At 38.4% G+C, this 27,639-nt stretch overlaps 1 protein-coding gene across 3 annotated transcripts in view; it reads left to right on the plus strand.

Moving 5' to 3' along the window:
• Positions 1 to 27,639, plus strand: part of BICC1 (BicC family RNA binding protein 1) — a 348,944-nt gene that overhangs the window by 189,264 nt on the left and 132,041 nt on the right. For all 3 annotated transcript variants that reach the window (XM_064269616.1, XM_064269617.1, XM_064269615.1), the window contains exon 3: positions 14,193 to 14,262. In XM_064269616.1, coding sequence (XP_064125686.1) covers positions 14,193 to 14,262 — 70 coding nt within the window. The remainder of the gene's footprint in view (positions 1 to 14,192; positions 14,263 to 27,639) is intronic.

Here is a 27,639-nt window from a genome sequence, read left to right on the forward strand (position 1 = left end):
ATGTTTATGAACTACGAATATGAATTAAAAAGTTGATGTTTAGTTTCCAAAACTGCTACGTATTCATAGTATGCTATCTTCGTCAGGTTTTTCATGATAAAAAAATAACTTTTATAGATGAACTATAAAAATATATGTTTCTGAAATTAGATGAACTATAAAAATTTCTGAAGTCAGTAATCTTAATTTTAACTTTCATATATTTCAAAGTTGATATCCCTAGCTCACATCCTTTCATTAAATATTTTGTTATTCATCAAACTTGGATTAACATAAGAATTACGTTACATTTCAGTTACTGCCCCCTTGAAAGTAATGAGTATGGTAAATCTAACAAAAGCTAAAATGAAGTCATTCATTCCAATAATTATATTTTTAGATAGACTCCTCCAAAGTCTGCTCTATACTCACATCGTATAGGATTGCTCTCTAGCATAAGAGAGCAGCTAAAGAAATCTAGCAGAGATTGGTAGACTTGAGAAGAGATTCTTTTGACAGTGAGGATATTCAGAAGTGGAAACTAGCCTATTTGAAATGGTGTAGACATACTGCATGCAAAATTATGAGTTAGAACATAAGTTTTTAAAATAAGTTGCGTTTTAATGGTTATAGAAAATGATTCAAAATCAGAAGTTTATCCTTTGAGTTTGTTTTTGCGAAGGTGGAAACAGATGATAGTAAGACTTTTTTTTAAGTTGGAATTCACCTTAGGATTTTTTTCTAAGACAGAAGATAGTCATTTTCTTAGAGGTTTTGTGGCTTTGCATACTGAGGCATTCCATAGTTCAGCTGACACCAGATTTTTTTTCCATGGTATTTATAGTTTCATTTCTGTAAGGAAAACCTTGTCATTTTGAGCATGGTTCTCAACTTACAGGTCAAATTGCACAGAAAATATCAACATCTTTTTGGCAAGAAGGGTGGGAGAGAGGAGGAAAGTTAGACACTTGATTAAATTATTCCTCAAATGCAAACTAAACATTTTGGGCAGCATATTCACTTGTTTAAGAATTAAGGCCTATCACAGATCCCTGGGAAGCGATTTCCTTGTCAGGTTTTGCAGGAATTAATTGGATTGTGAAACATGTATAATATCCTCTTGAAAAGTTGTCAGTGTTATTGTCCATGTAAGATCTATAAAAGCAACTGCTTCAGTCTGCCTGCCTCTATGATTTATTTGTAAATGGCCCTTTCACCTCAGGGTTCTCTGATAAACCTGTCTGGATTTTGTGGCTATGGTAAAAGATGACTAGCAGCTTCTGTTTACCTCTGCTCATCTCCATCTCCATTCCCAGCGTGCTCAGCCTTTAGAAGTGATGGGCTGTTCTACATCTGCAACCCAGTTAGCAACTTCTCAGTCACTTATGTGCATATGTCAGTTCTTGTTTAAGTCAAAGACATGGCCTCTTTGAAAAGGAGAGTAAGCGCTATGTCAAGGTTGTCTGGAAGCCCTAAAGCATCTTATTAACGATATGTGAAACTTACCTATAAGCCTTCTGTTATTTGCCTCTAGGTGAAACCCCAGCTTTATGCCTGACCTTCATCCTGAAGCTGCTTCTGTCACTTTCTTTGCTTTGATTTCAACCACAGCTTCTTGACCTCCTCTTTTCCAGTTCCCCTATTTATCCGCCTTGATTACCATTAAGGACTTCTTTTTGCATAGCTTCCTTTATAGGACCCTCTGACTTGCTTTCTTCCCTAATTCCGGCCTTTGTACCCTCTTCACCCACACTCCTTTTCTCCTCCTACTAGGGGACATGTCAGTCCCCAGCTCAGGAATCCAGCTTCAGTACTTGGGTTTCTAGACCAATCTCCACCCCAACACTCTGCCAAGAACTGTACTTATTCCTGCCCCTGAACAAAGAGTGCTTCACACTGTCCCTCCTCCACACCATACACATTAATAGTATGCAACTTCAAAGTTGTGAGAACTATCTTGAAGTCATTAAGGATGATGGTTTGAAAAGTTTCATTGAAAACTTAAAGGGAGTGTTGACTTGAAAGTGCAGTTAAGTGTGACCCTTAGTTAGTTATAGTCACTCTGACAGCCAAGTACACGTACTTGATAAAAAAAAAAAATCTTTGGTTTATGTCACATCTTCAAGTCTATACTGAGCATGTCCATTTGCAGAGCTGTAGGAAGGGTTGAGAAGACATAAGACACAGTCCCTGGTCTGGGTATATGAGGTGAGCACCTCAGCCTCACTGAATCATCCTTGGGCCCTCTGAGGTACATTACCTCTCTCCTTTTAGAAGTTTCTGTATGCAGTCCTCCTCTACTTGGGATACTTTCTTTACCTGTTCCCCAGTTAGCTGACTTTTTTCACTTCTTAAAGGTGTCAGCATTAATAAGCATCACCTTGACGTATCTTTCTTTCCTTGACTAGCTACGACCAAGTTAGATCCCCTTCTGTATACTCTCATATTGCCCTGCTTCACCTTGGCATTATCAAAAACCTAAATATGCAAAGAAACACCAAAAATTAGTGTAAGAGAGTATATTTATTCTGAGTAGATAGGATTCTAATTGGGCAGCACATTGAGAGGACAGTGAAAGTGGGTTATATAGATCATTGTTATGTTAATTTCTCAGGAGCTAAGATCAAAGTAAGAATATGGTTTCAGGGTCTACCAGTTACAGAGTCACTAAGGACATGCCATACACCCTGAAACATAGCCTCTTAAAAACAAAACAAAGCAAACAAAAAACACAGCTTATAGTCAGACCCTGGAGTTCTTGCTTCTGGAATCTGGCTGCACATAGATAATTTTCCAAAAGAACCCAATGCCTAAGGTTAAATGATGTCCTCTGAGTTGCTTACTAGGCTATTGTTTGACTTGAAGGTGACTTCAGGAAAACAGTTGCTTAAAAGCTCAAGGTTCAGCAAAGGAGACTAACAATCCTACTCATCAAAATAAGAGAAAAAAAATAGAGACTCAGCAGAAACAAAATCAACTATGAGTAAGAGGAAAAGGCAAATATATAAAGATAAATTACTCAGCACAAAAAATTAAGTGGGAAAAATAAACTGTCAACACAAAAAAAAAGACATCAAAATGACAGCACTGAACTGGTACCTATCCATAATTATACTCAATGTAAATGGACTAAATGCAGCAATAAAGAGACAGAGAGTGGCAGAATGGATAAAAAAAAAAGATCCATATATATGCTGCCTACAAGAAACACACCTTAGGCTTAGAGACACAAACAAACTAAAAGGATGGAAAAAAATATATCGAGAAAACAACAATCAAAAAGCAGGAGTGGCAATATTAATTTCTGACAGAATAGACTTTAAAGTTAAATCCACCACAAAGGATGAGGAAGGACACTATATAATGATTAAAGGGACAATATATATAACCATATTAAATATTTTGCACCCAGTGACAGGCCTGCAAGATACATAAAACAAACTCTAACAGCATTGAAAAGTGAGCTAGAAAGTGCCACAATTAAAGTGGGAGACTTCAACACACCAGTTTCAGTGAAGGACAGAATATCCAGAAAGAAGCTCAATAAAGACACGGAAGATCTAAATGCTACAGTCAACCAACATGACCTCATAGACATATACAGAACACTCCACCCAATAGCAGCCAAGTATACTTTCTTTTCCAAGGCACATGGAACATTCTATAGAACAGGCCACATACTAGGTCACGAAGCAAGCCTTACCCAGTGCCGTCAAGTCAATTCTGACTCATAGGGACCCTATAGGACAGAGTAGAACTGCCCCATAGAGTTTCCAAGGAGTGCCTGGCAGATTCAAACTGCCGACCCTTTGGTTAGCAGCCATAGCACTTAACTACTACACCACCAGGGTTTCCAAGCAAGGCTTAGCAGAATCCAAAACATTGAAATATTACAAAGCATCTTTTTTGACTAAAAGGCCATAAAAATAGAAATCAGTAACAGAAAAAGCAGGGAAAAGAAATCAAGCACTTGGAAACTGAACAATACCCTGACCAAAAAAGACTGGGTGATAGAGGTCATCAAGGGTGGAATAAAGAAATGCATAGAATCGAATGAGAATGAAAACACTTCCTATCAGAACCTTTGGGACACAGCAAAAGCAGTGCTCAGAGGTCAATTTATATCAATAAATGCACACATACAAAAAGAAGAAAGGGCCAAAATCAAAGAATTATCCCTACAATTTGAACATATAGAAAGAGAGCAACAAAAGAAACTCTCAGGCACCGGAAGAAAGCGAATAATAAAAGTTAGAACAGAATTAAATGAAATAGAGAACAGAGAATTGAAAGAGTTAACAAGACCAAAAGCTGGTTCTTTGAAAAAATTAACTAAATTGATAAACCATTGGACAAGCTGAAAAAAGAAAAACAGGTGAGGAGCAAACAACCCAAATAAGAAATGAGATGGGCAATATCACAATAGACCCAACTGAAATTAGAAGAATCATATCAGATTACTATGAAGAATTGTACTCTAACAAATTTGAAAACCTGGAAGAAATGGGTGAATTTCTAGAAACACACGACCTACCTAAACAACACAAACAGAGGTAGAACAACTAAATAAACCCATAACAAAAGAAGAGATTGAAAAGGTAATTAAAAAACTCCCAAGAAAAAAAGGCCCTGGCCCAGACGGCTTCACTGCAGAGGTCTACCAAACTTTCAGAGAAGAGTTAACATCACTGCTACTAAAGGTATTTCAGAGCATAGAAAAGGACGGAATATACCCTAACTCATTCTATGAAGCCAACATATCCCTGATACCAAAACCAGGTAAAGACACCACAAAAAAAGAAAATTACAGATCTGTATCCCTCATGAACTTAGATGCAAAAATCCTCAACAAAATTCTAGCCAATAAAATTCAACAATATAGCAAAAAAATAATTCACCATGACCAGGTGGGATTCTTACCAGGTATGTAGGAATTGTTCAACATTAGAAAAACAATTAATGTAATCCATCATATAAATAAAACAAAAGACAAGAACCCACATGATCTTATCAGTTGTTACTGAAAAGGCATTTGGCAAAGTCCAACACCCATTCATGATAAAAACTCTCAGCAAAATAGGAATAGAAGGAAGATTCCTCAACATACTAAAGAGCATTTATACAAAGCCAGCAGCCAGCATCATCCTCAATGTGGAAAGTCTGAAAGCATTCCCCTTGAGATCAGGAACCAGACAAGGATGCCCTTTGTCACCGCTCTTATTCAACATTGTGCTAGAAGTCCTAGCCAGGGCAATTAGGCTAGACAAAGAAATAAAGGGCATCCAGATTAATAAGGAAGAAGTATAAGCATCTCTTTTTACAGATGACACTATCTTATACACAGAAAACCCTAAAGAATCCTCAAGAAAACTACTGAAACTAATAGAAGAGTTCAGCAGAGCATCAGGATATAAGATAAACATAGAAAAATCAGTTGGATTCCTCTACACCAACAAAAAGAACATTGAAGAGGAAATCATCAAATCAATGCCATTTACAGTAGCCCCCAAGAAGATAAAATACTTAGGAATAAACCTTAGCAGAGATATAAAAGACATATACAAAGAAAACTACAAGACACTACTGCAAGAAACCAAAAGAGACCTACCTAAGTGGAAAAACATACCTTGTTCATGGATAGGAAGACTTAACATTGTAAAAATGTCTATTCTACCAAAAGCCATCTATAGATACAATGCAATTCTGATCCAAATTCTAATGACATTTTTTAATGAGATGGAGAAACAAATCACCAATTTCATATGGAGAGGCAAGAGGCCCTGGGTAAGTAAAGCATTACCGAAAAAGAACAAAGTGGGAGGCCTCACTCTACCTAATTTTAGAACCTGTTTATACCACCACAGTAGTCAAAGCAGCCTGGTACTGGTACAACAACAGATACATAGATCAGTGGAATAGAATTGAGAATCCAGACATAAATCCATCCACATATGAGCAGTTGATATTTGACAAAGGCCCCAAAACAGTTAAATGGGGAAAAGACAGCCTGTTTAACAAATGGTCCTGGCATAACTGGATATTCATCTGCAAAAGAAAAAAAAAAAATGAAATAAGACTCATACCTCACACCACGCACAAAACGAGCTCAGAATGGATCAAAATGATAAAGATCATGGAAGGAAAAATAAGGACAACACTAGGAGCCCTAATACATTGCATAAACAGTTTACAAAACATCCCTAACAGTGCAGAAGGGAAACTAGATAACTGGGAGCTCCTCAAATTCAAACATCTATGCTCATCCAAAGACTTCACCAAAAGAGTAAAAAGATTACCTACAGACTGGGAAGAGTTTTTAGCTATGACATTTCTGATCAGTGTCTGATCTCTAAAATCTACAGCATACTGCAAGAACTCAACTACAAAAAGACAACCCAATTAAAAACTGGACAAAGAATATGAACAGGCACTTCCCTGGAGAAGACATTCAGGTAGCTAACAGATATGTGAGGATATGCTCCCGATCATTAGCCATTAGAGAAATGCAAATCAAAACTACAGTGAGATTCCACCTTACTCCAACAAGGCTGGCATTAATCCAGAAAATACAAAATAGTAAGTGTTGAAGAGGTTGTGGAGAGACTGGAACACTGGAGAGACTGCTGGTTGGAATGTAAAATGGTACATCCACTTTGGAAATCAATTTGGTGCTTCCTTAAAAAGCTAGAAATAGAACTGCCATACGATCTAGCAGTCCCACTCCTTGCAATATATCCTAGAGAAGTAAGAGCCTTTACACCAACAGATATATACACACCCATGTTCATTGCAGCATTGTTTACAATAGCAAAAAGATGGAAGCAACCAAGGTGCCCATCAATGGATGAATGGATAAATTGTGGTATATTCACAGAATAGAATACTATATATCGATAAAGAACAATGATGAATCCTTGAAACATTTCATAATGTGGATGAATCTGGAAGGCATTATGCTGAGTGAAATTAGTTGCAAAAGGACAAATATTGTACAAGACCACTATTATAAGAACTGGAGAAATAGTTTAAACAGAGAAGGAAATATTCTTTGATGTTTACAAGAGCAGGGAGGGAGGGAAGGAGAAGGGTTTTCACTAACTAAATAGTAGATAAGGACTAATTTGGGTGAAAGGATGAACAGCACACAGTACAGGAGAGGTCAGCACAACTGGACTTAGCGAAAACAAGTTTCCTGAATAAACTGAATGCTTTGAAGGCCAGCATGCCAGGGGCGGGGGTTTGGGATCATGGTTTCCCGGGACATGTAAGTTAATTGGCATAATAAAATCTATTAAGAAAACATTCTGCATCCCACTTTGGAGAGTGGTGTCTGGAGTCTTAAACGCTAGCAAGCGGCCATCTAAGATGTATCAATTGGTCTCAACCCACCTGGATCAAAGGAGAATGAAGAACACCAAAGACACAAAGTAATTATGAGCCCAAGAGACAGAAGGGGCTGCATAAACCAGAGACTGCATCAGCCTGAGACCAGAAGATCTAGGTGGTTCCCAGCTATAACTGATGATTGCCCTGACAGGGAACACAACAGAGAACCCCTGAGGGAGCAAGAGAGCAGTGGGATGCAGACCTCAAATTCTTGCAAAAAGACCAGACTTAATGGTCTGACTGAGACTAGAAGGACCGTGGAGGTCATGGTCCCCAGACCTTCTTTTAGCCCAAGACAGGAACCATTCTCAAAGCCAACTCTTCAGACAGGGATTGGACTGGACAATGGGATAGAAAATGATACTGATAAAGAGTGAACTTCTTGGATGAAGTAGACACATGAGACTATGTGGGCTGCTTCTGTCTAAAGAAGGGCTAAGAGGGCAGAGGGGGTCAGAAGCTGGCCGAATGGACGTGGAAATAGAGAGTGGAGGGAAGGAGTGTGCTTTTTTATTAGAGGGAGAGCATCTAGGAGTATATATAAGTTTTTGTGCAAGAGATTGACTTGGTTTGTAAACTTTCACTTAAAGCACAATAAAAAAAAAAAAAAGAAAAAAATGCTCAAGGTTCAAAAGAGCACCTAAGGGCAGATGGCCTGGGTATGTCACCCCAGTTGCATGAACACAGAAATCTAAATTCTAGGAGAATTAAAATGGTTTTGTCAGCATACGGGACTATAATGGTGAGTCCCTTGCAATACCATGAGCTCCTGGAGGGTAGGCACTGCCTTGTTTGCTGTTGTATCTCTAGTATCTAAGACAGTGCCTGATTAAAAGTAATCAATATGTAATAAAAATAATAAGAGATATTATTATTGAGCACTCACTATGTGTCAGGCTCTGTGCTTGGAAATATCTACATATTTTCTCATCAAATCTTATAAAATCTGTACGTGAATGGCATCATTAATTTTACAGAGAAGAGTGATGCTGATAGAAGTTACATAACTTGCCCAACATTACACAGCTAGAAAGTGACATAGCTGGTGCTTGACTGCAGATTATACACAATGATGGACAAATAAAGGAATGTCTGTATTATGGATTGACACAAAAAGTATGTGTCAACTTGGCTGGACCATGATTCTCCCAGTATTGTATGATTGTCCACCATTTTGTCATCTGATGTGATTGTCCTGTGTGTTTTAAATGCTTCTTCTATGATATTAATGAGGTGAGATTAGCAGCAGTTACGTTAATGAGGCAAGGCTCAATCTACAAGATTAGGTTGTATTTTAAACCAATCTCTTTTTACATATAAAAGAGAGAATGGAGTAGAGACACAGAGGGACCTCATACCACCAAGAATGGAGTGCCAGAAGCAAAGTGCGTCCTTTGGTCCTGGGATCCCTATGCTGAGAAGCTCCTAGACCAGGGGAAAATTGATAATAAGGACCTTCCTCCAGAGCCGACAGAGAGAAAAATCCTTCCCCTGGAGCTAATGCCCTGAATTCGGACTTCTAGCCTACTAGACTGTGAGAGAATAAATTTCTGTTTGTTGAATCCATCCATTTTTGGTATTTGTGTTATAGTAGTACTGTGAAGGCATCCATTCATAGCTCCAAATAGAGCTATGTCGTTCGAATTGGCTAGCCACGAATGGTGTTCAATGGAGTACATTTTTGTCTAGTTACGTAGGGAAGGTCACCTACAGGTACCAAATTCCAATTACCAATAATTTGTTTTCTCCAAAAAGCTGGGCATTTACTGTGGCTCATAGAACTTTGTAGATGATGTGGTAACGTAGATAAAACTCTAGTTTTCCAATGAGGGATACTAGACATCGATCATCTGTCTCTCTGCCCTTTACAGGCCATGTAATGTGGGTAGGTTGAAAGTAAGTATTCAAGCCCAACTTCTTCACTGTATAGTAGATACTCTGGATTGGTGTGACGGTTAGAGAGAGTATGTGAAAAGCACTGAACACATAGTAGGTATTCTGATATGATGGCTGTCAGCTACTGTTTGTTAGGATATTTCCTGTGTTGTATTATTTCCTGTCATAATCAAAACCAAAAACCCCCGGCCGCCAAGTCGATTCTGACTCATAGTGACCCTATAGGACAGAGTAGAACTGCCCCATAGAGTTTCCAAGGAGCGCCTGGCAGATTTGAACTGTCGACCTCTTGGTTAGCAGCCATAGCACTTGACCACTGTGCCACCAAGGTTTAGATCCCCTTTAATAAGAAAGGATCATATGCAGGGTAATTTTTGAGAAATGCTGCTAAGGGACAAGTTTTTGGAAAATTTTCTACAATAATATTATACAATATTGTTATACAATAATATAATTACAGCACCTGACAAAATTTTCTGAACTAAATAGCCAACTATTTAATTCAGAAAAGTATGTGGATTATTTCCTTATCACCTTCCCACCAACAACATTATGTGTCAATCCACCTCGTTGAGAGTCTTCCTCTTTTCCAGTGACCTTGTACTCTGCCAAGCATGATGTCCTTCTCCAGGGACTGATCCCGCCTGACAACATGTCCAAAGTATGTAAGACGCAGTCTCGCCATCCTTGCTTCTAAGGAGCTTTCTGGTTGTACTTCTTCTAAGACAGATTTGTTCGTTCTTGGTATATTCAATATTCTTTGCCAATACCACAATTCAAAGACGTCAGCTCTCCTTCGGTCTTCCTTATTCATTGTCCAGCTTTCACATGCAAATGACGCGATTGAAAATACCATAGCTTGGGTCAGGTGCACCTTAGTCTTCAAGGTGACATCTTTGCTCTCCGACACTTTGAAGAGGTCCTTTGCAGCAGATTTACCCAATGCAATGCGTCTTTTGATTTCTTGACTGCTGCTTCCATGGTTGTTGATGGTGGATCCAAGTAAAATGAAATCCTTGACAACTTCAGTCTTTTCTCCGTTCATCATGATGTTGCTCATTGGTTCAGTTGTGAGGATTTTTGTTTTCTTTATGTTAAGGTATAATCCATACTGAAGGCTGGGGTCTTTGATCTTCATTAGTAAGTGCTTCAAGTCCTCTTCACTTTCAGCAAGGAAGGTTGTGTCATCTGCATAATGCAGGTTGTTAATGAGTCTTCCTCCAATCTTGATGCCCCGTTCTTCTTCATATAGTCCAGCTGCTTGTATGATTTGTTCAGCATACAGATTAAATAGGTATGGTGAAAGAATACAACCCTGACACACACCTTTCCTGATTTTAAACCAATCAGTATCCCCTTGTTCTGTCCAAACAACTGCCTCTTGATCTATGTAAAGGTTCTTCATGAGCACAATTAAATGTTCTGGAATTCCCATTCTTCGCAATGTTATCCATAGTTTGTTATGATCCACACAGTCAAATGCCTTTGCATAGTCAATAAAACACAGGTAAACATCCTTCTGGTATTCTCTGCTTTCAGCCAGGATCCATCTGACACCAGCAATGATATCCCTGGTTCCATGTCCTCTTCTGAAACCAGCCTGAATTTCTGGCAGTTCCCTGTCGATATACTGCTGCAGCCATTTTTGAATGATCTTCAGCAGAATCTTGCTTGCGTGTGATATAATGATATTGTTCTATAATTTCCGCGTTCGGTTGGATCACCTTTCTCGGGAATAGGCATAAATACGGATCTCTTCCAGTCAGTTGGCCAGGAAGCTGTCTTCTATATTTCTTGGCATAGACGAGTGAGCATCTCCAGCACTGCATCTGTTTGTTGAAACATCTCAATTGATATTCCATCAGTTCCTGGAGCCTTGTTTTTCGCCAATGCCTTCAGAGCAGCTTGGACTTCTTCCTTCAGTACCATCTGTTCCTGATCATATGCCATCTCTTGAAATGGTTGAATATCAACTAATTCTTCTTAGTATAATGACTCTGTGTATTCCTTCCAACATTATAGCAAGAGTTTATTTGATCTCTTTAAAAGTCATAACAAAATTAGAGGAAAATTTTGAATCTGATTTTAGTCACTTTGAAGATATATGCATGTATAGTAGCTCGAACAAGGAGCTCTGGTGGAGCAAGGGTTAAGATCTTGACTGCTTGCCAACCAAAACGTTAGCAGTGTGAACCCATGCATGACTCTTTGGGGAAAAATGACCTGGCAATCAGCTCTTGTAAAGATTGCATCGTAGAAAACCCAATGGGGCAGTTCTGCTCTGTCATATAGCGTCCCTATGGGTAGAAATAGACTTGATGGCACCTAACAACAGCAGCAACGATAGCTAGAACTAATAAGCTGATAAAATGTGAACCATGAGAAGTCCTTGCTTATTGGGTCCTCTCGATAGCACTGTTCCCCCCCCCCCCGCCCCCTTTTAGTGACTAAGGAACTCACTGATAAATTTACTTTTACTTGGTCTTCAGGACTGGTATTGTTTTACAGATTATATCTCTGGGACGCCTTTAAACCTTCACCGCTAGTCTCACCTTCAAGGTAGGGACAGTGACCCAAGCTGTGAGCTGATCCTGTGACTCAGCCCATTGTCAGGCAGATGCCTTTTGTGTTCATCTGTCTCTGACTTACCTAAGCTCCTTGATACCAGGAATTGTGTGATACTCGTAATATGAGCCTTGGCACCTAAGTAAACTCTTGAAAAATATTTGTGGATGTTAAAAACGGTCGATATGGTAAAACCCTGAAGCATATTTTCACATATGTATATCCATGTTTTAAAATGCTAGTGTTGCTTTGTTCGGTGCAGGATGGTGGTTAAGGCACAGGCTTGGGAGGCAGTCTGGTGTTTTGGTCTTAGCTCTCCTGCTTCCTGGCTGTATCCTCTGTGAAATGGGAATGAAGAAACCTACTTCATAAGGGTGTCATGAGGATTCATTTACTATTTTTTTTTTTTTTTTTTTGATGTGTGCTGAGCAGTGTTTAGCCCTTGCCCACAGAGAACTTAACTTTCTCTCTTTCCGAAACAGATTGTAAACAAGTAAGCACAGGACAGATTTTTAGTTTGTGATAAGGGTTAGAAGGGAAATAAATGCAGTGAGGTGGGAGAAAATAATTGAAGTTGGGGTTTGGTGCGAGAGTGAAAAGGGAAGGTGACTTGGAGAAGGTGGCATTTCAGCAGAGATCTGACCATGAGAGGGAGTCAGGATAGGAGGGTCTGGGGAAAAGAGAACAGCAAATGTACAGCCCTGAAAGGGGAGTCTGCTGGGCCTGCCCTTAGGAGGCCAGTGGCTGCAACAGAGGGCGTTGAGGGGCATAGAGTGACACAAGATAAAAATGGAGTGGAGGAGGGGCCAGGGCTTATAGGGTTGGGGTACAAACTCACCTACCCTCGGGGGCCTGGCTAGTACCTTGACTTAGTGAAGAGAGAGCGTGGCTTCTCTCCTCTTTTCGGTTTTCGATAGAGACCTGGGTATGGATGGAGAAATCCTCTGAGAAAATCAGCCATGCAAGCACCATGATAAATGGCAAGTGAGCAGTGCAGATGTGGTGATTGTAAAGGCAAATGGCTCTGGACTGGTGTCAGAGACACAGCGGGGGCCGGCCTGCCTGACTAAAGGGGGCAGCTGTTCCACAGTGCCAGCCAAGTCTCTCCATGTGGGAATGTTGGCTCCAGGTGCTAAATCTGCCAAGTTTTCAAGAGAACCAGAAATCTGAATTTTTATGTGAATTTCCCAGATTTTAAAATGTTGGCTCAAGTTTTAGAAAGCCTTATGATGGGTAGACAGAATGCATCTGTGGGCTGCCAGTTTGAAACATCTGCTGACAGCCCTTTTATGCTATGATAAAGAAGATTGAATGAAGTATGACACATGTTAACCACTTAGTCTTGTGTCTAGTACATAGCCAATACCAAGGGGGAAAATGTACTTATTGTTTACTGCACTGTAAAGTTTGTAGTTGTCTTCGTCATTAATTTGTTTCATTAACTCTAAATCCAAATTAAAAAATAAATATTATCCTACCCTAACTTGTGTTAATGGTAGTTGCTGTTGTCTGTTCATTTTAGTTGCTGTATTAGTTTCTTTATTTAATTCTATATTCATGTTAAACAAAAGTAAACATTAATTTATGTGATAAAGTTAGAGAAGAACAAAGGGTGAACTTTTTTGGTTATTTATTTTTTTCTTTACCTATTTACCGTCCACTCTCTTTTACTTTGCTTTGGTTGCTTACTTCATTTGTTGTTGCACGTAGGGCACATTTGGGTTCAGTCTTCCTGGCCAGCGTTGGCTGCATGTGTAAGTGTGAAGGAACTATGGCAAAAGTGGCATTTTGGACCCGGTGAAGGGTGATGGGGAATGCAGCTTTATGACGTGATGTCATATTTAGAGGCTCTTTTTCAGTTTTAATGAAATACAAATATGTCCAAAACAAGTGTTTTCTTTCCACAGGGGAAAAAACAAAACAAAAAAAACACTTCATTTAGTATGGCCTAACTTACATAGTTTTGTATTAGAAGGATCATGTTTGGTGTGTTGCAATTTGTTGGCAATTGTCTTGGGGAATTTTATTCAACGCAAGCATTTCTGAAGGTTCTGGCATCAAGTTGTGTTAATTACTTGTTCATGTACTTTTTGGTCTTGTTGTCTCTGTGCTAAAATTCTGGAGGATCGCAGAGGGGAACACTGGAGTAGCAAAAGAAACTTGAATATTTCCAGTAGACTAAAAAAAAACTTATAAAAATGCTTCTTTCCCTCCTTTTTTTTTTTTTTTTTGGCGTTGTTTTTAAAATGAGACCATTTCGTTGTGTCAACATGAGACCAGAGACTTGAAAAAAAAAATTTTTTCTTAAATCTTACCTGTAAATACAAGTTCTTAATTGAGTCAATATTTCTTAATTTTGGTTACAGATCATGGAGGAAACAAACACGCAGATTGCTTGGCCATCAAAACTGAAGATTGGAGCCAAATCCAAGAAAGGTAAACTGTGAAGGATAGAAAAATCAGTGATTTTTGATAACTCAGGTTGTGGAAGTTCTGCAGGTTTGCAGGGAGAAAAATCATCCTTTATTTTTATCATTCTTGTCCAAAAATATTGATCAAGTAACAATATTTTGGAAGGATTATCATAATTAAATGTCTTTTTATCAAACAATAGAAAAAATTTATTTTAAAGGCTAGTATTATAATATGATGTTTTTATAAGGATATCGTAGCAACCTGTGGTTTCTTGGGTGACCAGTGAATCAATGGCCATGAGTCATGGTAACTATCCACATGTTATAACATGTTTTCAGCTATCAGTTCCCATTGTTTACACTTTAAGATTCTTGTTTAGGTACCACATAGATTTAATAGCTGCTTTTTCCCCCTCCAATGTGATAAGAAGTCTTGGATTTCCTTATTTGAGTGCTTCTTCCCCTCTTCCTCTACTACGTGAGCAAAGAACTCGCTAGATTCTGTTTTAGGCTGAGTGTTTTTCTTGCCTGGGCTTTTCTTTGCCTTCTCCTGAAAGATGCTATCTAGGTATAAAAAACATATGGATGGTCAGAAATGAAAGTATAGGCACCCTTAGTTTTCTTCCCAGATTAGATAGTATTTTCACATGTAAACTGCCAGTGTATATTTTTCTGGGTAGTTTTTCTTTTTAAAGAATGACTTTAGTCTCAACAAATTTTGTTGTGTATATTTCATAAAACAATAGGGTTGCCATGAGTTGGAATTGACGAGATGGCAACAGGTTTGGTTTGGTTTTTTTTTTTTGGTTAGTGCAGATACACGTAGTCATCAGAAGATAACAGCAAACACCATCAAATAATTAAAAACACAATGGTTATGCAAGCTGGGTGTTATCCTTTGTGGTCAGCTTTTTTGTTGTTGTTGCTGTTTAGTTACATATTTGCTGTCTTCCCTTATGATTTTTATTGCTAAGTGGTGTGAAACGCTGCAAGATTTCTCAATTTCCTTTCTCATTTTAGTACAGAGTGCCTTCTTACTCATCACATAGGATGTAAGTTATTTTACAGTTATTGTTGCGACTCTTTTCAGTGTTGTTAACTCAAATTTGATTGACTGGAATTCCTACAGAAACTCTGATCTTGTTACCTTCTTGTTTGTGGTCATGGTGTCAAGGATTGGGAAGCTTATGTGCTAAACAGTCACAAGAGGACCTGTTGAATTCCCAAATGTAGTTCTTTATCTTTGGACAACGTTGGATTTGCTAAGTATAATAGCATATATTCTTAATTAATCTTCTTTAGTAATTGTGGTGATGTGAGGGAGATTTTATACCCATTATGCAGAAGAAGGAAATGCCACCTGTATTTATCTATTTGGTTGTCTGGGGCCATTTAAAAATCCCTGGCCTGCTACTTGAATAAATTATCTTGAACATGAAATGGACATCTTCTTTCCCTAGTGTCAGGTACTTTTGCTTAAAGAACGAACATGAACTTCAATATTAGCTTAATAAAAATGTAATTCAATCAGTTATCAAAGCAAACCTTCAAGGAAACACGAATATTAAAACATTTCCAGATAATTTTAGATGGCTTGTTTTCTTATATTACCCATTTCATGAATTTTTTTCCCCTCACTATCATGAAAAACTGAGAATTGATAAATTTTTTTATTCAAAATAATAGTTGCAACTTTAGAAATTTTCAGTAACATGGGCAGGAATATGGCTCGCTTGTGAAATAGATTAGGTTGATACTTTTAGATTAGTCCTTGGTTATTGACAAGTTAACCCATTCAGAATGGCCAGATAATATTCCACACTTTTATTACACATGTTACTTTGAATATGAGAATATTTTAGCAGTACGTTTGAGGGCAGTTTCATATAATTCCAACACAGTTCAAGTTAACCTTTGAAATTGTGCCTAAGAATTGATGCCTCTAGGCCAAGGTCTACATCATTTTTTTTTTTTTTAATGAAGTGCTGTGAATGTACACAGCACTGTACAATGAGCAGAATGTGTGGAGAGAGAGAGCAAGTAACAGAGAGTCAAAAGTTTGCCTCAGAGGAATTTACTGTTCAGAATGTACTTGAGTTGCTCTTATTACTTAAACACACTGCTAAATCAGTTCTTGGCTAACATCCCTGACTGACTTTATGTATATATAAAAGCTTTAATTTTTTAAAGGTTTAATTCAGAGATGAAGTTTGTTTTAATATAAGTTGTATTTGGTAAAAGTGAAATGAAAATTGCAGGAGGAATTCTAGAGGGCAATTATTTGCTCTTTCGTCTGATGTGGCCATCTGCCTGCCCCTTAGTATTGTAAAGGAAAGAATTGTTGGCCTCTATTTTAAGCCTTCTTCATTCCAAGCTATTACTTTTCAAGAAACCAAAGAATGTAAATGTATTTACAGAGTCATGCCATCTTTTGGATGATTATTAAATCCTAAATCCCAGGATGGTATGAAGATTTGGAATATACAGATAATCCCAAACTGTGCTAGAGAGAGAGGATAGCCATGGGTTTGCATTTTATTTCCCTTTCTGATTTTTACGATATGTATGGGTTGAATATTTGAGCCTACACAAACATTTTTCATGGCTATTGATATTATAATCTGCCTCCTTCTTTGCCTTGTTGAGATTTAGTCCTGTGTTTTTCTGCAGGGTTTCAAACAGGTTCATTACGATTTGAACCCTTGCTAAGAATTTGAATTTCTAACAAGTTCCCAGGAAGTTATATGTAAGAATCACCTGGGGATCTTGCTAAAATGTAGCTACTGATTCATTATATCTGGGGTAGAATCATTAGTGTCAGCTAGGATGAACCTGTTTGAATCTCTGGTTTTTCGAATTAACATCTAGTCGTCCTGTCCAGTTGGAAACTCAATGGGGCAGTTCTACTCCGTCCTATAGGGTCGCTATGAGTTGGAATCGACTCAAGGGCACTGGGGTTTGGTTTAGTTCTGTCCAGACTTTATTTTTAAGCAATCATTCCTTTATCAGAGTAGCTGATGGCTCATTTGGTTGAAATGGTGGTAGAATGGTGCTTGGCAGAAAGGCAAAAAGGTAATAGACCACATTGGCCATCAATTAGAAAATTCAGATTCTTCTCTAGAGATTCTGGTCTAGTAGCTCTGGAGTGTGACTGGGAACCCCTATATTTAGCAGTTCCTCAGTGGTTCTTGCAGTCAAGCTGAGTTTGGGAAACACAAGCCTCACTCTCTGACGTGGAAATATCATGAGTTAGTCACTAAGGAGGCTATGTATTAAAAAAACCAAACTCATTGCCATTGAGTCAATTCTGACTCATAGCAACCCTTTAGGACAGAGTAGAACTGCCGCATAGAGTTTCCAAGGAGCAGCTGGTAGATTCGAACTGCCGACCTTTTGGTTAGTAGCCAGGCTCTTAACTACTGTGCCACCATGGCTCCATGTATTCAGTACTATGGAAAACAAGCAAAGTCCTTCAACAGTCACTTCTCCTGGATAATGCCCATCTTGGTATCTGAAGAACTGTACTTTTATGGATTCATTAATCTAAAGTTTCTATCATCTTTGTGGTCAGGTACCAGTAATACTTTTAGCATGATGATGACCTTGTTGGTCTGTACCTATGTTAAATATAATTTTGGGTCAGCTGTTTGTCCTTGCTCTACCTCCTTCCTCCGTTTCTCACCCTTCTTATCCGCCCCACGCTTTGCTATTCTTTAACTATATCCTAGATAGAATGTAGTGAAAAAAATGTAATAGAAACATTCCATTTACATAACAGAGAAGAGCATCTGGGGAAAGTACGTGTTTTGCTTATGCAAGCCGAGGTACTATAGAATTAAAGAAAAATCCCTAGAGTATTTGAAATTATTGGAAGGTTGAATCCTCATTAGAGCCAGAAAGAACCAAGAATTTAATGTGCAACATAATGGGAATTTAAATAGATGACTCTAGAGGTATCTTACTAGGGGTTATGATTAAGGAAAGTAAAACCAAAAAAAAAAAACCTGTTGCCTTCGAGTCAATTCTGACTCATAGTGACTCTATAGGACAGAGTAGAACTGCCCCATAGGTTTCCAAGGAGCAGCTAGTGTATTTGAACTACCAACCTTTTGGTTAGCAGCCATAGCTGTTAACTAGTGTGCCACCAGAGCTCTAAGAAAAGTAAAGCAGTACTTAATATTTCTTTTGCATAATGAATTTATTTTGAGCGGAAGAAAATGAAACTCTTTGCAACTCTTGGAGGCAAATGTTAGTACAATCTACTTTACACAGAAAAATCTGAGGTTTGTGCTTGTGAGACCAGTGTTTAAGGATTAAGGTATTTAATGCTATAAAACCTTATTAATATAGAATAACTTCAGGGACTCATTAAAGAGCTGAATATGCTACCCTGAATCAGAGCTTATTTTAAAATAAATTCAGCTTCATTAAAGTACAAATAGCATTTTTGAACAAGTTCAACTGTTTTGCCAAATAGAAATCCCGCCAAACCTGCCTTAAGAAAAAGATAAGAGTGATTTGTAATGAGAATTTATCATGCTGGTTTGACTGTGCTGTGAGCACCATGATGCTAGGCAAGTTTGTTCTCTTAAATAAGGTAAACACTTTCCTTACAGTCTTCTTTTTGCTCTTAGTTTGCTCATCAGTCTCTTTCTTATTAGACTGGCAAAGGTAAATATGGATAAAAATTGTTTAAAAATTTCATGCCAAATTCCAAATAAATGAGGTCAGCGTTAATGAAGCTTTGTTGTCTTTTTTGGGGGGAAGGAGTTGTCCTGCAGAGTTAAACTAAGTGATGGAAACTGATCTCTGCAAGAGTTCCACATATGGCACCTTAGGATACCCCAGGATGAGCAGGGATGAAAAGTGTTGATTGGATTGCTTGAAGTATCCTGCTTTGGAGGTGATTTGGCACTGAGTCGGGCCATTCTCTTCCTCCCAGAATAAACAAGGGAATCATCAACATTCCATGAGGTTTTAGTATTTTTGGTTTCATTCCATCAGAACAAGCAAATATCTAGTAGAAAATCATAGCATGAGAAAAATTGAAGACTGTTCATTTTATTTTTTCCAGGGAAAATAGATTGTTGAGTGTACTTATACTTTGGTTGGAATGTCACGTTGGACTAGTTGAGTCTTTAACATAATGCCTAAAGGGTGCAGAGGGCAGAGAAAAGGCATGGCATGGCATGGCATGGCGGACCAGTGTTTCTCCAGTGGTTGGTTGTGAACCTTTAGTGTGTTAAAAAGTAATTCAGTGGGTCACAACCAGCATATAAAATATACCAGATCAGAAAAGAAAACATCAGAGTGTAAGGGTATTGTTTTATGAAACTTTCAGTCATATACATCACTCTTAATGTATAGGTATGTAATCATAACACACATGTATTTCTAGGTTATGATATAAAATGGGTGATAGAACACATTGCTAGGTGATTGGTTTCCCTAAAGGGTGAAGGGCACACTATTTTGTTCATCACTATATCCCTTGTCACTGTAACCAACACAGTCTGCATTTAGTAAGTATTTTTTGATTGTCTGATCCTTCTCCCCCTGAAACTCAGTCATGGTTATAGTGGAGCTACTGATACGGATGTAAATGTGGTATATCCCTAAGATGTGCTATGCAGGAAAAAAGATTGAATCGCAGCCTTCACACATGAGTAGTATTTCACTGTTACAAAAAATAACTACTCATGATCTCTTCCCTATAGATCTACTAAGTGAATGAATGTGGAACATGACTGTGACTGAAGCTCATGTGGCCAACCTTCCTTTAGGTGGTTCTGAGCAGTCCTGGAGAGGCAAGTAGAAGGAAGCTTAGGGGAAATGACCTGATTGTTGTCATTCATGGGACACTGTGTGAGTGGAACTCTGGTGCTCTTCTTGGTAGGCTTGTAAATGAGATGTAAAAAGACCCAGCATCCTGGTGGTCTTCTGGATCAGAGTTGTTTTGATGGTGGTTGTTTTCATTAATATTTCGTTATGTAATTGGTATATGAATAATAATAAAGGCTGTTATATTTATTGAGACCTCCTGGAGCCAGGCACTATGCTGAGTGTCTTACATACGTATCTTATTTAATTATCAGAGCAGCCCTATGAGTCAGAAGGTGGTGGTCTCATTTTACAGATGAAAAAACTGAGACACATAAAATAACTTGCCCAGGATGATACAGTTAGTAAATGGCAGATTTCAAACTTGTACTCAGGTTTCTATGTTTCGAGAGCCCCAAATCCTAATCACTACACTCTCATGCCTTTTCTCACCCACACCTGGGTGAGAAAGTACCTCTCCTGATTCCTTTTTTTGTTCTAGGGTGTTCTCTGATGTGACATCCCTTTGGTGATATTGCCGGGCAAAGCTGATCACAGTCAGCCCAGTTTTATGTCTCAGCCTGTTACCTGTGGAAATTCCAAAGAGACTTGAAGGTGGCCTAAGGTTAGCACCTCCCTGCTTTTGTAGATAACAGTTTTCAGGGGGTGTTAGATTTAACAGTTAAAAACAGGAAACCACTCTTAGCTGTGTATGTTTTAAAAAATGTTTGCTCTGAATTTTAACTTAATATTTCATTTCTTCATATGTTATTTCCATAGAAAGAGACTTTTTGATTTGTCATTAACCTAAACATGGCTTTGGAAGGAAAATAAGCCTAGAATAGGTTATAAATTGCTTGGAGGGTTTTTTGTTTTGTTTTAAATCTTCGAGAGTAGCTTTTTTTTTTTTTTTTTTTAATAACTTTTATTAAGCTTCAAGTGAATGTTTACAAATCCAATCAGTCTGTCACATATAAGTTTACATATATCTCACTCCCTACTCCCACTTACTCTCCCCGTCTTGAGTCAGCCCTTTCAGTCTCTCCTTTCTTGACAATTTTGCCGGCTTCCCTCTCTCTCTGTCCTCCCATCCCCCCTCCAGACAAGAGTTGCCAACACAATCTCAAGTGTCCACCTGATATAATTAGCTCACTCTTCATCAGCGTCTCTCTCCCACCCGCTGACCAGTCCCTTTCTTTTCTGATGAGTTGTCTTCGGGGATGGTTCCTGTCCTGTGTCAACAGAAGGTCTGGAGAGCATGGCCGCCGGGATTCCTCCAGTCTCAGTCAGACCATTAAGTTTGGTCTTTTTATGAGAATTTGGGGTCTGCATCCCACTGATCTCCTGCTCCCTCAGGGGTCCTCTGCTGTGCTCCCTCCCTGTCAGGGCAGTCATCGATTGTGGCCGGGCACCAACGAGTTCTTCTGGTCTCAGGATGATGTAGGTCTCTGGTTCATGTGGCCCTTTCTGTCTCTTGGGCTCTTAGTTGTCGTGTGGGCTTGGTGTTCTTCATTTTCCTTTGCTCCAGGTGGGTTGAGACCAATTGCTGCATCTTAGATGGCCGCTTGTTAGCATTTAAGACCCCAGACGCCACATTTCAAAGTGGGATGCAGAATGATTTCATAATAGAATTATTTTGCCAATTGACTTAGAAGTCCCCTCAAACCATGTTCCCCAGACCCCCGCGCTTGCTCCGCTGAGCTTTGAAGCATTCATTTTAACCCGGAAACTTCTTTGCTTTTGGTCCAGTCCAATTGAGCTGACCTTCCATGTATTGAGTGTTGTCTTTCCCTTCACCTAAAGCAGTTCTTATCTACTGATTAACCAATAAAAAATCCTCTCCCCCCCTCCCTCCCTCCCCCCCTCGTAACCACAAAAGTATGTGTTCTTCTCAGGTTTACTATTTCTCAAGATCTTATAATACTGGTCTTATACAATATTTGTCCTTTTGCCTCTGACTAATTTCGCTCAGCATAATGCCTTCCAGGTTCCTCCATGTTATGAAATGTTTCAGAGATTCGTCACTGTTCTTTATCGATGCGTAGTATTCCATTGTGTGAATATACCACAATTTATTTACCCATTCATCCGTTGATGGACACCTTGGTTGCTTCCAACTTTTTGCTATTGTAAACAGAGCTGCAATAAACATGGGTGTGCATATATCTTTTTGTATGAAGGCTCTTGTATCTCTAGGGTATATTCCTAGGAGTTGGATTTCTGGGTTGTATGGTAGTTCTATTTCTAACTGTTTAAGATAACGCCAGATAGATTTCCAAAGTGGTTGTACCATTTTACATTCCCACCAGCAGTGTATGAGAGTTCCAATCTCTCCGCAGCCTCTCCAACATTTATTATTTTGTGTTTTTTGGATTAATGCCAGCCTTGCTGGTGTGAGATGGAATCTCATGGTAGTTTTAATTTGCATTTCTCTAATGGCTAATGATCGAGAGCATTTTCTCATGTATCTGTTGGCTGCCTGAATATCTTCTTTAGAGAAATGTGTGTTCATATCCTTTGCCCACTTCTTGATTGGGTTGTTTGTCTTTTTGTGGTTGAGTTTTGACAGAATCATGTAGATTTTAGAGATCAGGCGCTGGTCGGAGATGTCATAGCTGAAAATTCTTTCCCAATCTGTAGGTGGTCTTTTTACTCTTTTGGTGAAGTCTTTAGATGAGCATAGGTGTTTGATTTTTAGGAGCTCCCAGTTATCGGGTTTCTCTTCATCATTTTTGGTAATGTTTTGTATTCTGTTTATACCTTGTATTAGGGCTCCTAGGGTTGTCCCAATTTTTTCTTCCATGATCTTTATCGTTTTAGTCTTTATGTTTAGGTCTTTGATCCACTTGGAGTTAGTTTTTGTGCATGGTGTGAGGTATGGGTCCTGTTTCATTTTTTTGCAAATGGATATCCAGTTATGCCAGCACCATTTGTTAAAAAGGCTATCTTTTCCCCAGTTAATTGACACTGGTCCTTTGTCAAATATCAGCTGCTCATACGTGGATGGATCTATGTCTGGGTTCTCAATTCTGTTCCATTGGTCTGTGTGTCTGTTGTTGTACCAATACCAGGCTGTTTTGACTACTGTGGCTGTATAATAGGTTCTGAAGTCAGGTAAGGTGAGGCCTCCCACTTTCTTCTTCTTTTTCAGTAGTGCTTTGCTTATCCGGGGCTTCTTTCCCTTCCATATGAAATTGGTGATTTGTTTCTCTATCCCCTTAAAATATGACATTGGAATTTGGATCGGAAGTGCGTTAAATGTATAGATGGCTTTTGGTAGAATAGACATTTTTACTATGTTAAGTCTTCCTATCCATGAGCAGGGTATGTTTTTCCACTTAAGTATGTCCTTTTGAATTTCTTGTAGTAGAGCTTTGTAGTTTTCTTTGTATAGGTCTTTTACATCCTTGGTAAGATTTATTCCTAAGTATCTTATCTTCTTGGGGGCTACTGTGAATGGTATTGATTTGGTTATTTCCTCTTCGGTGTTCTTTTTGTTGATGTAGAGGAACCCAAGTGATTTTTGTATGTTTATTTTATAACCTGAGACTCTGCCAAACTCTTCTATTAGTTTCAGTAGTTTTCTGGAGGATTCCTTAGGGTTTTCTGTGTATATAATCATGTCATCTGCAAATAGTGATAACTTTACTTCTTCCTTGCCAGTCCGGATACCTTTTATTTCTTTGTCTAGCCTAATTGCCCTGGCTAAGACTTCCAACACGGTGTTGAATAAGAGCGGTGATAAAGGGCATCCTTGTCTGGTTCCCGTTCTCAAGGGAAATGCTTTCAGGTTCTCTCCCTTTAGAGTGATATTGGCTGTTGGCTTTGCATAGATGCCCTTTATTATGTTGAGGAATTTTCCTTCAATTCCTATTTTGGTAAGAGTTTTTATCATGAATGGGTGTTGGACTTTGTCAAATGCCTTTTCTGCATCAATTGATAAGATCGTGTGGTTTTTGTCTTTTGTTTTATTTATGTGATGGATTACATTAATGGTTTTTCTGATATTAAACCAGCCTTGCATACCTGGTATAAATCCCACTTGATCAGGGTGAATTATTTTTTTGATATGTTGTTGGATTCTATTGGCTAGAATTTTGTTGAGGATTTTTGCATCAATGTTCATGAGGGATATAGGTCTATAATTTTCTTTTTTTGTAATGTCTTTACCTGGTTTTGGTATCAGGGAGATGGTGGCTTCATAGAATGAGTTGGGTAGTATTCCGTCATTTTCTATGCTTTGGAATACCTTTAGTAGTAGTGGTGTTAACTCTTCTCTGAAAGTTTGGTAGAACTCTGCAGTGAAGCCGTCCGGGCCAGGGCTTTTTTTTGTTGGGAGTTTTTTGATTACCGTTTCAATCTCTTTTTTTGTTATGGGTCTATTTAGTTGTTCTACTTCTGAATGTGTTAGTTTAGGTAGGTAGTGTTTTTCCAGGAATTCATCCATTTCTTCTAGGTTTTCAAATTTGTTAGAGTACAATTTTTCATAATAATCTGAAATGATTCTTTTAATTTCATTTGGTTCTGTTGTGATGTGGTCCTTCTCATTTCTTATTTGGGTTATTTGTTTCCTTTCCTGTATTTCTTTAGTCAGTCTAGCCAATGGTTTATCAATTTTGTTAATTTTTTCAAAGAACCAGCTTTTGGCTTTGTTAATTCTTTTGATTGTTTTTCTGTTCTCTAATTCATTTAGTTCAGCTCTAATTTTTATTATTTGTTTTCTTCTGGTGCCTGATGGATTCTTTTGTTGCTCAGTTTCTATTTGTTCAAGTTGTAGGGACAGTTCTCTAATTTTGGCTCTTTCTTCTTTTTGTATGTGTGCATTTATTGATATAAATTGGCCTCTGAGCACTGCTTTTGCTGTGTCCCAGAGGTTTTGATAGGAAGTATTTTCATTCTCGTTGCTTTCTATGAATTTCCTTATTCCCTCCTTGATGTCTTCTATAACCCAGTCTTTTTTCAGGGGGGTATTGTTCATTTTCCAAGTATTTGATTTCTTTTCCCTCGTTTTTCTGTTATTGATCTCTAGTTTTATTGCCTCGTGGTCTGAGAAGATGCTTTGTAATATTTCGATGTTTTGGACTCTGCAAAGGTTTGTTTTATGACCTAATATGTGGTCTATTCTAGAGAATGTTCCATGTGCGCAAGAAAAAAAAGTATATTTTGCAGCAGTTGGGTGGAGAGTTCTGTATAAGTCAGTGAGGTCAAGTTGGTTGATTGTTGTAATTAGATCTTCCGTGTCTCTGTTGAGCTTCTTACTGGATGTCCTGTCCTTCTCTGAAAGTGGTGTGTTGAAGTCTCCTACTATAATTGTGGAGGTATCTATCTTGCTTTTCAATTCTGTTAAAATTTGATTTATGTATCTTGCAGCCCTGTCATTGGGTGCATAAATATTTAATATGGTTATGTCTTCCTGATCAATTGTCCCTTTTATCATTATATAGTGTCCTTCTTTATCCTTCGTGGTGGATTTAAGTCTAAAGTCTATTTTGTCAGAAATTAATATTGCTACTCCTCTTCTTTTTTGCTTATTGTTTGCTTGATATACTTTTTTCCATCCTTTGAGTTTTAGTTTGTTTGTGTCTCTAAGTCTAAGGTGTGTCTCTTGTAGGCAGCATATAGATGGATCGTGTTTCTTTATCCAGTCTGTGACTCTCTGTCTCTTTATTGGTGCATTTAGTCCATTTACATTCAGGGTAATTATAGATAAATAAGTTTTTAGTGCTGTCATTTTGATGCCTTTTTATGTGTGTTGTTGACAATTTCATTTTTCCACATACTTTTTTGTGCTGAGGCGTTTTTCTTAGTAAATTGTGAGATCCTCATTTTCATAGTGCTTGACTTTATGTTAGTTGAGTCGTTACGTTTTTCTTGGTTTTTATCTTGAGTTATAGAGTTGTTATACCTTTTTGTGGTTACCTTATTATTTACCCCTATTTTTCTAAGTAAAAACCTAACTTGTATTGTTCTATATCGCCTTGTATCACTCTCCATATGGCAGTTCAATGCCTCCTGTATTTAATCCCTCTTTTTGATTATTGTGATCTTTTACCTATTGACTTCCATGATTCCCTGTTATGTGTGTATATATATATATATATATATATATATATATATTTTAATTGATCTTAATTTGTTTGTTTTTGTGATTTCCCTATTTGAGTTGATATCAGGACGTTCTGTTTTGTGACCTTGTGTTGTGCTGATATCTGATATTATTGGTTCTCTGACCAAACAATATCCTTTAGTATTTCTTGTAGCTTTGGTTTGGTTTTTGCAAATTCTCTAAACTTGTGTTTGTCTGTAAATATCTTAATTTCGCCTTCATATTTCAGAGAGAGTTTTGCTGAATATATGATCCTTGGCTGGCAGTTTTTCTCCTTCAGTGTTCTGTATATGTCGTCCCATTCCCTTCTTGCCTGCATGGTTTCTGTTGAGTAGTCAGAACATATTCTTATTGATTCTCCCTTGAAGGAAACCTTTCTTTTCTCCCTGGTTGCTTTTAAAATTTTCTGTTTATCTTTGGTTTTGGCGAGTTTGATGATAATATGTCTTGGTGTTTTTCTTTTTGTATCAGTCTTAAATGGGGTTCGATGAGCATCTTGGATAGCTATCCTTTCGTCTTTCATGATGTCAGGGAAGTTTTGTGTCAGGAGTTCTTCAACTATTTTCTCTGTGTTTTCTGTCCCCCCTCCCTGTTCTGGGACTCCAGTCACCCGCAGGTTATCCTTCTTGATAGAGTCCCACAAAATTCTTAGGGTTTCTTCATTTTTTTTAATTCTTTTATCTGATTTTTTTTCAGCTATGTTGGTGTTGATTCCCTGGTCCTCCAGATGTCCCAGTCTGCATTCTAATTGCTCGAGTCTGCTCCTCTGACTTCCTAGTGTGTTGTCTAATTCTGTTATTTTATTGTTAATCTTTTGGATTTCTACATGTTGTCTCTCTATGGATTCTTGCAACTTATTAATTTTTCCAGTATGTTCTTGAATAATCTTTTTGAGTTCTTCAACAGTTTTATCAGTGTGTTCCTTGGCTTTTTCTGCAGATATCCTAATTTCATTTGTGATATCATTAAGCATTCGGTAAATTAGTTTTTTATATTCTGTATCTGATAATTCCAAGATTGTATCTTCATTTGGGAAAGATTTTGATTCTTTTGTTTGGGGGGTTGGAGAAGCTGTCCCGGTCTGCTTCTTTAAGTGGTTTGATATGGATTGTTGTCTCCGAGCCATCACTGGGAAACTAGTTTTTCCAGAAAATCCGCTAAAAAAAAACTGCAGTCAGATCACTATCAGAGTTCTCCCTCTGGCTCAGGCTATTCAGATGTTAATGAAGCTGCCTGCGTCCAGTCCAAATCCCTGCGGGACGATTCCCCGGCTCGGATGCTGCTCTTTTCTGCTCCAAGATCAGTCACTGCCTCCCAGGGACTTCTCCTACCGGCTGCGTCCCACGCCGCCCGTGGAACCTGCTGGTCCCCCTCCCGGGGTTAGTTCAGGGGGGTGGAGCAGGTCTCTGTGCTTGTGCCGTACCTGACTGGTACGCTGGCTCCAGGCTCTGGAAACAATCGCTGCTTCCCCGT

Source organism: Loxodonta africana, chromosome 16 (genome assembly GCF_030014295.1).
Source record: "Loxodonta africana isolate mLoxAfr1 chromosome 16, mLoxAfr1.hap2, whole genome shotgun sequence".
Classification (NCBI taxonomy): domain Eukaryota; kingdom Metazoa; phylum Chordata; class Mammalia; order Proboscidea; family Elephantidae; genus Loxodonta; species Loxodonta africana.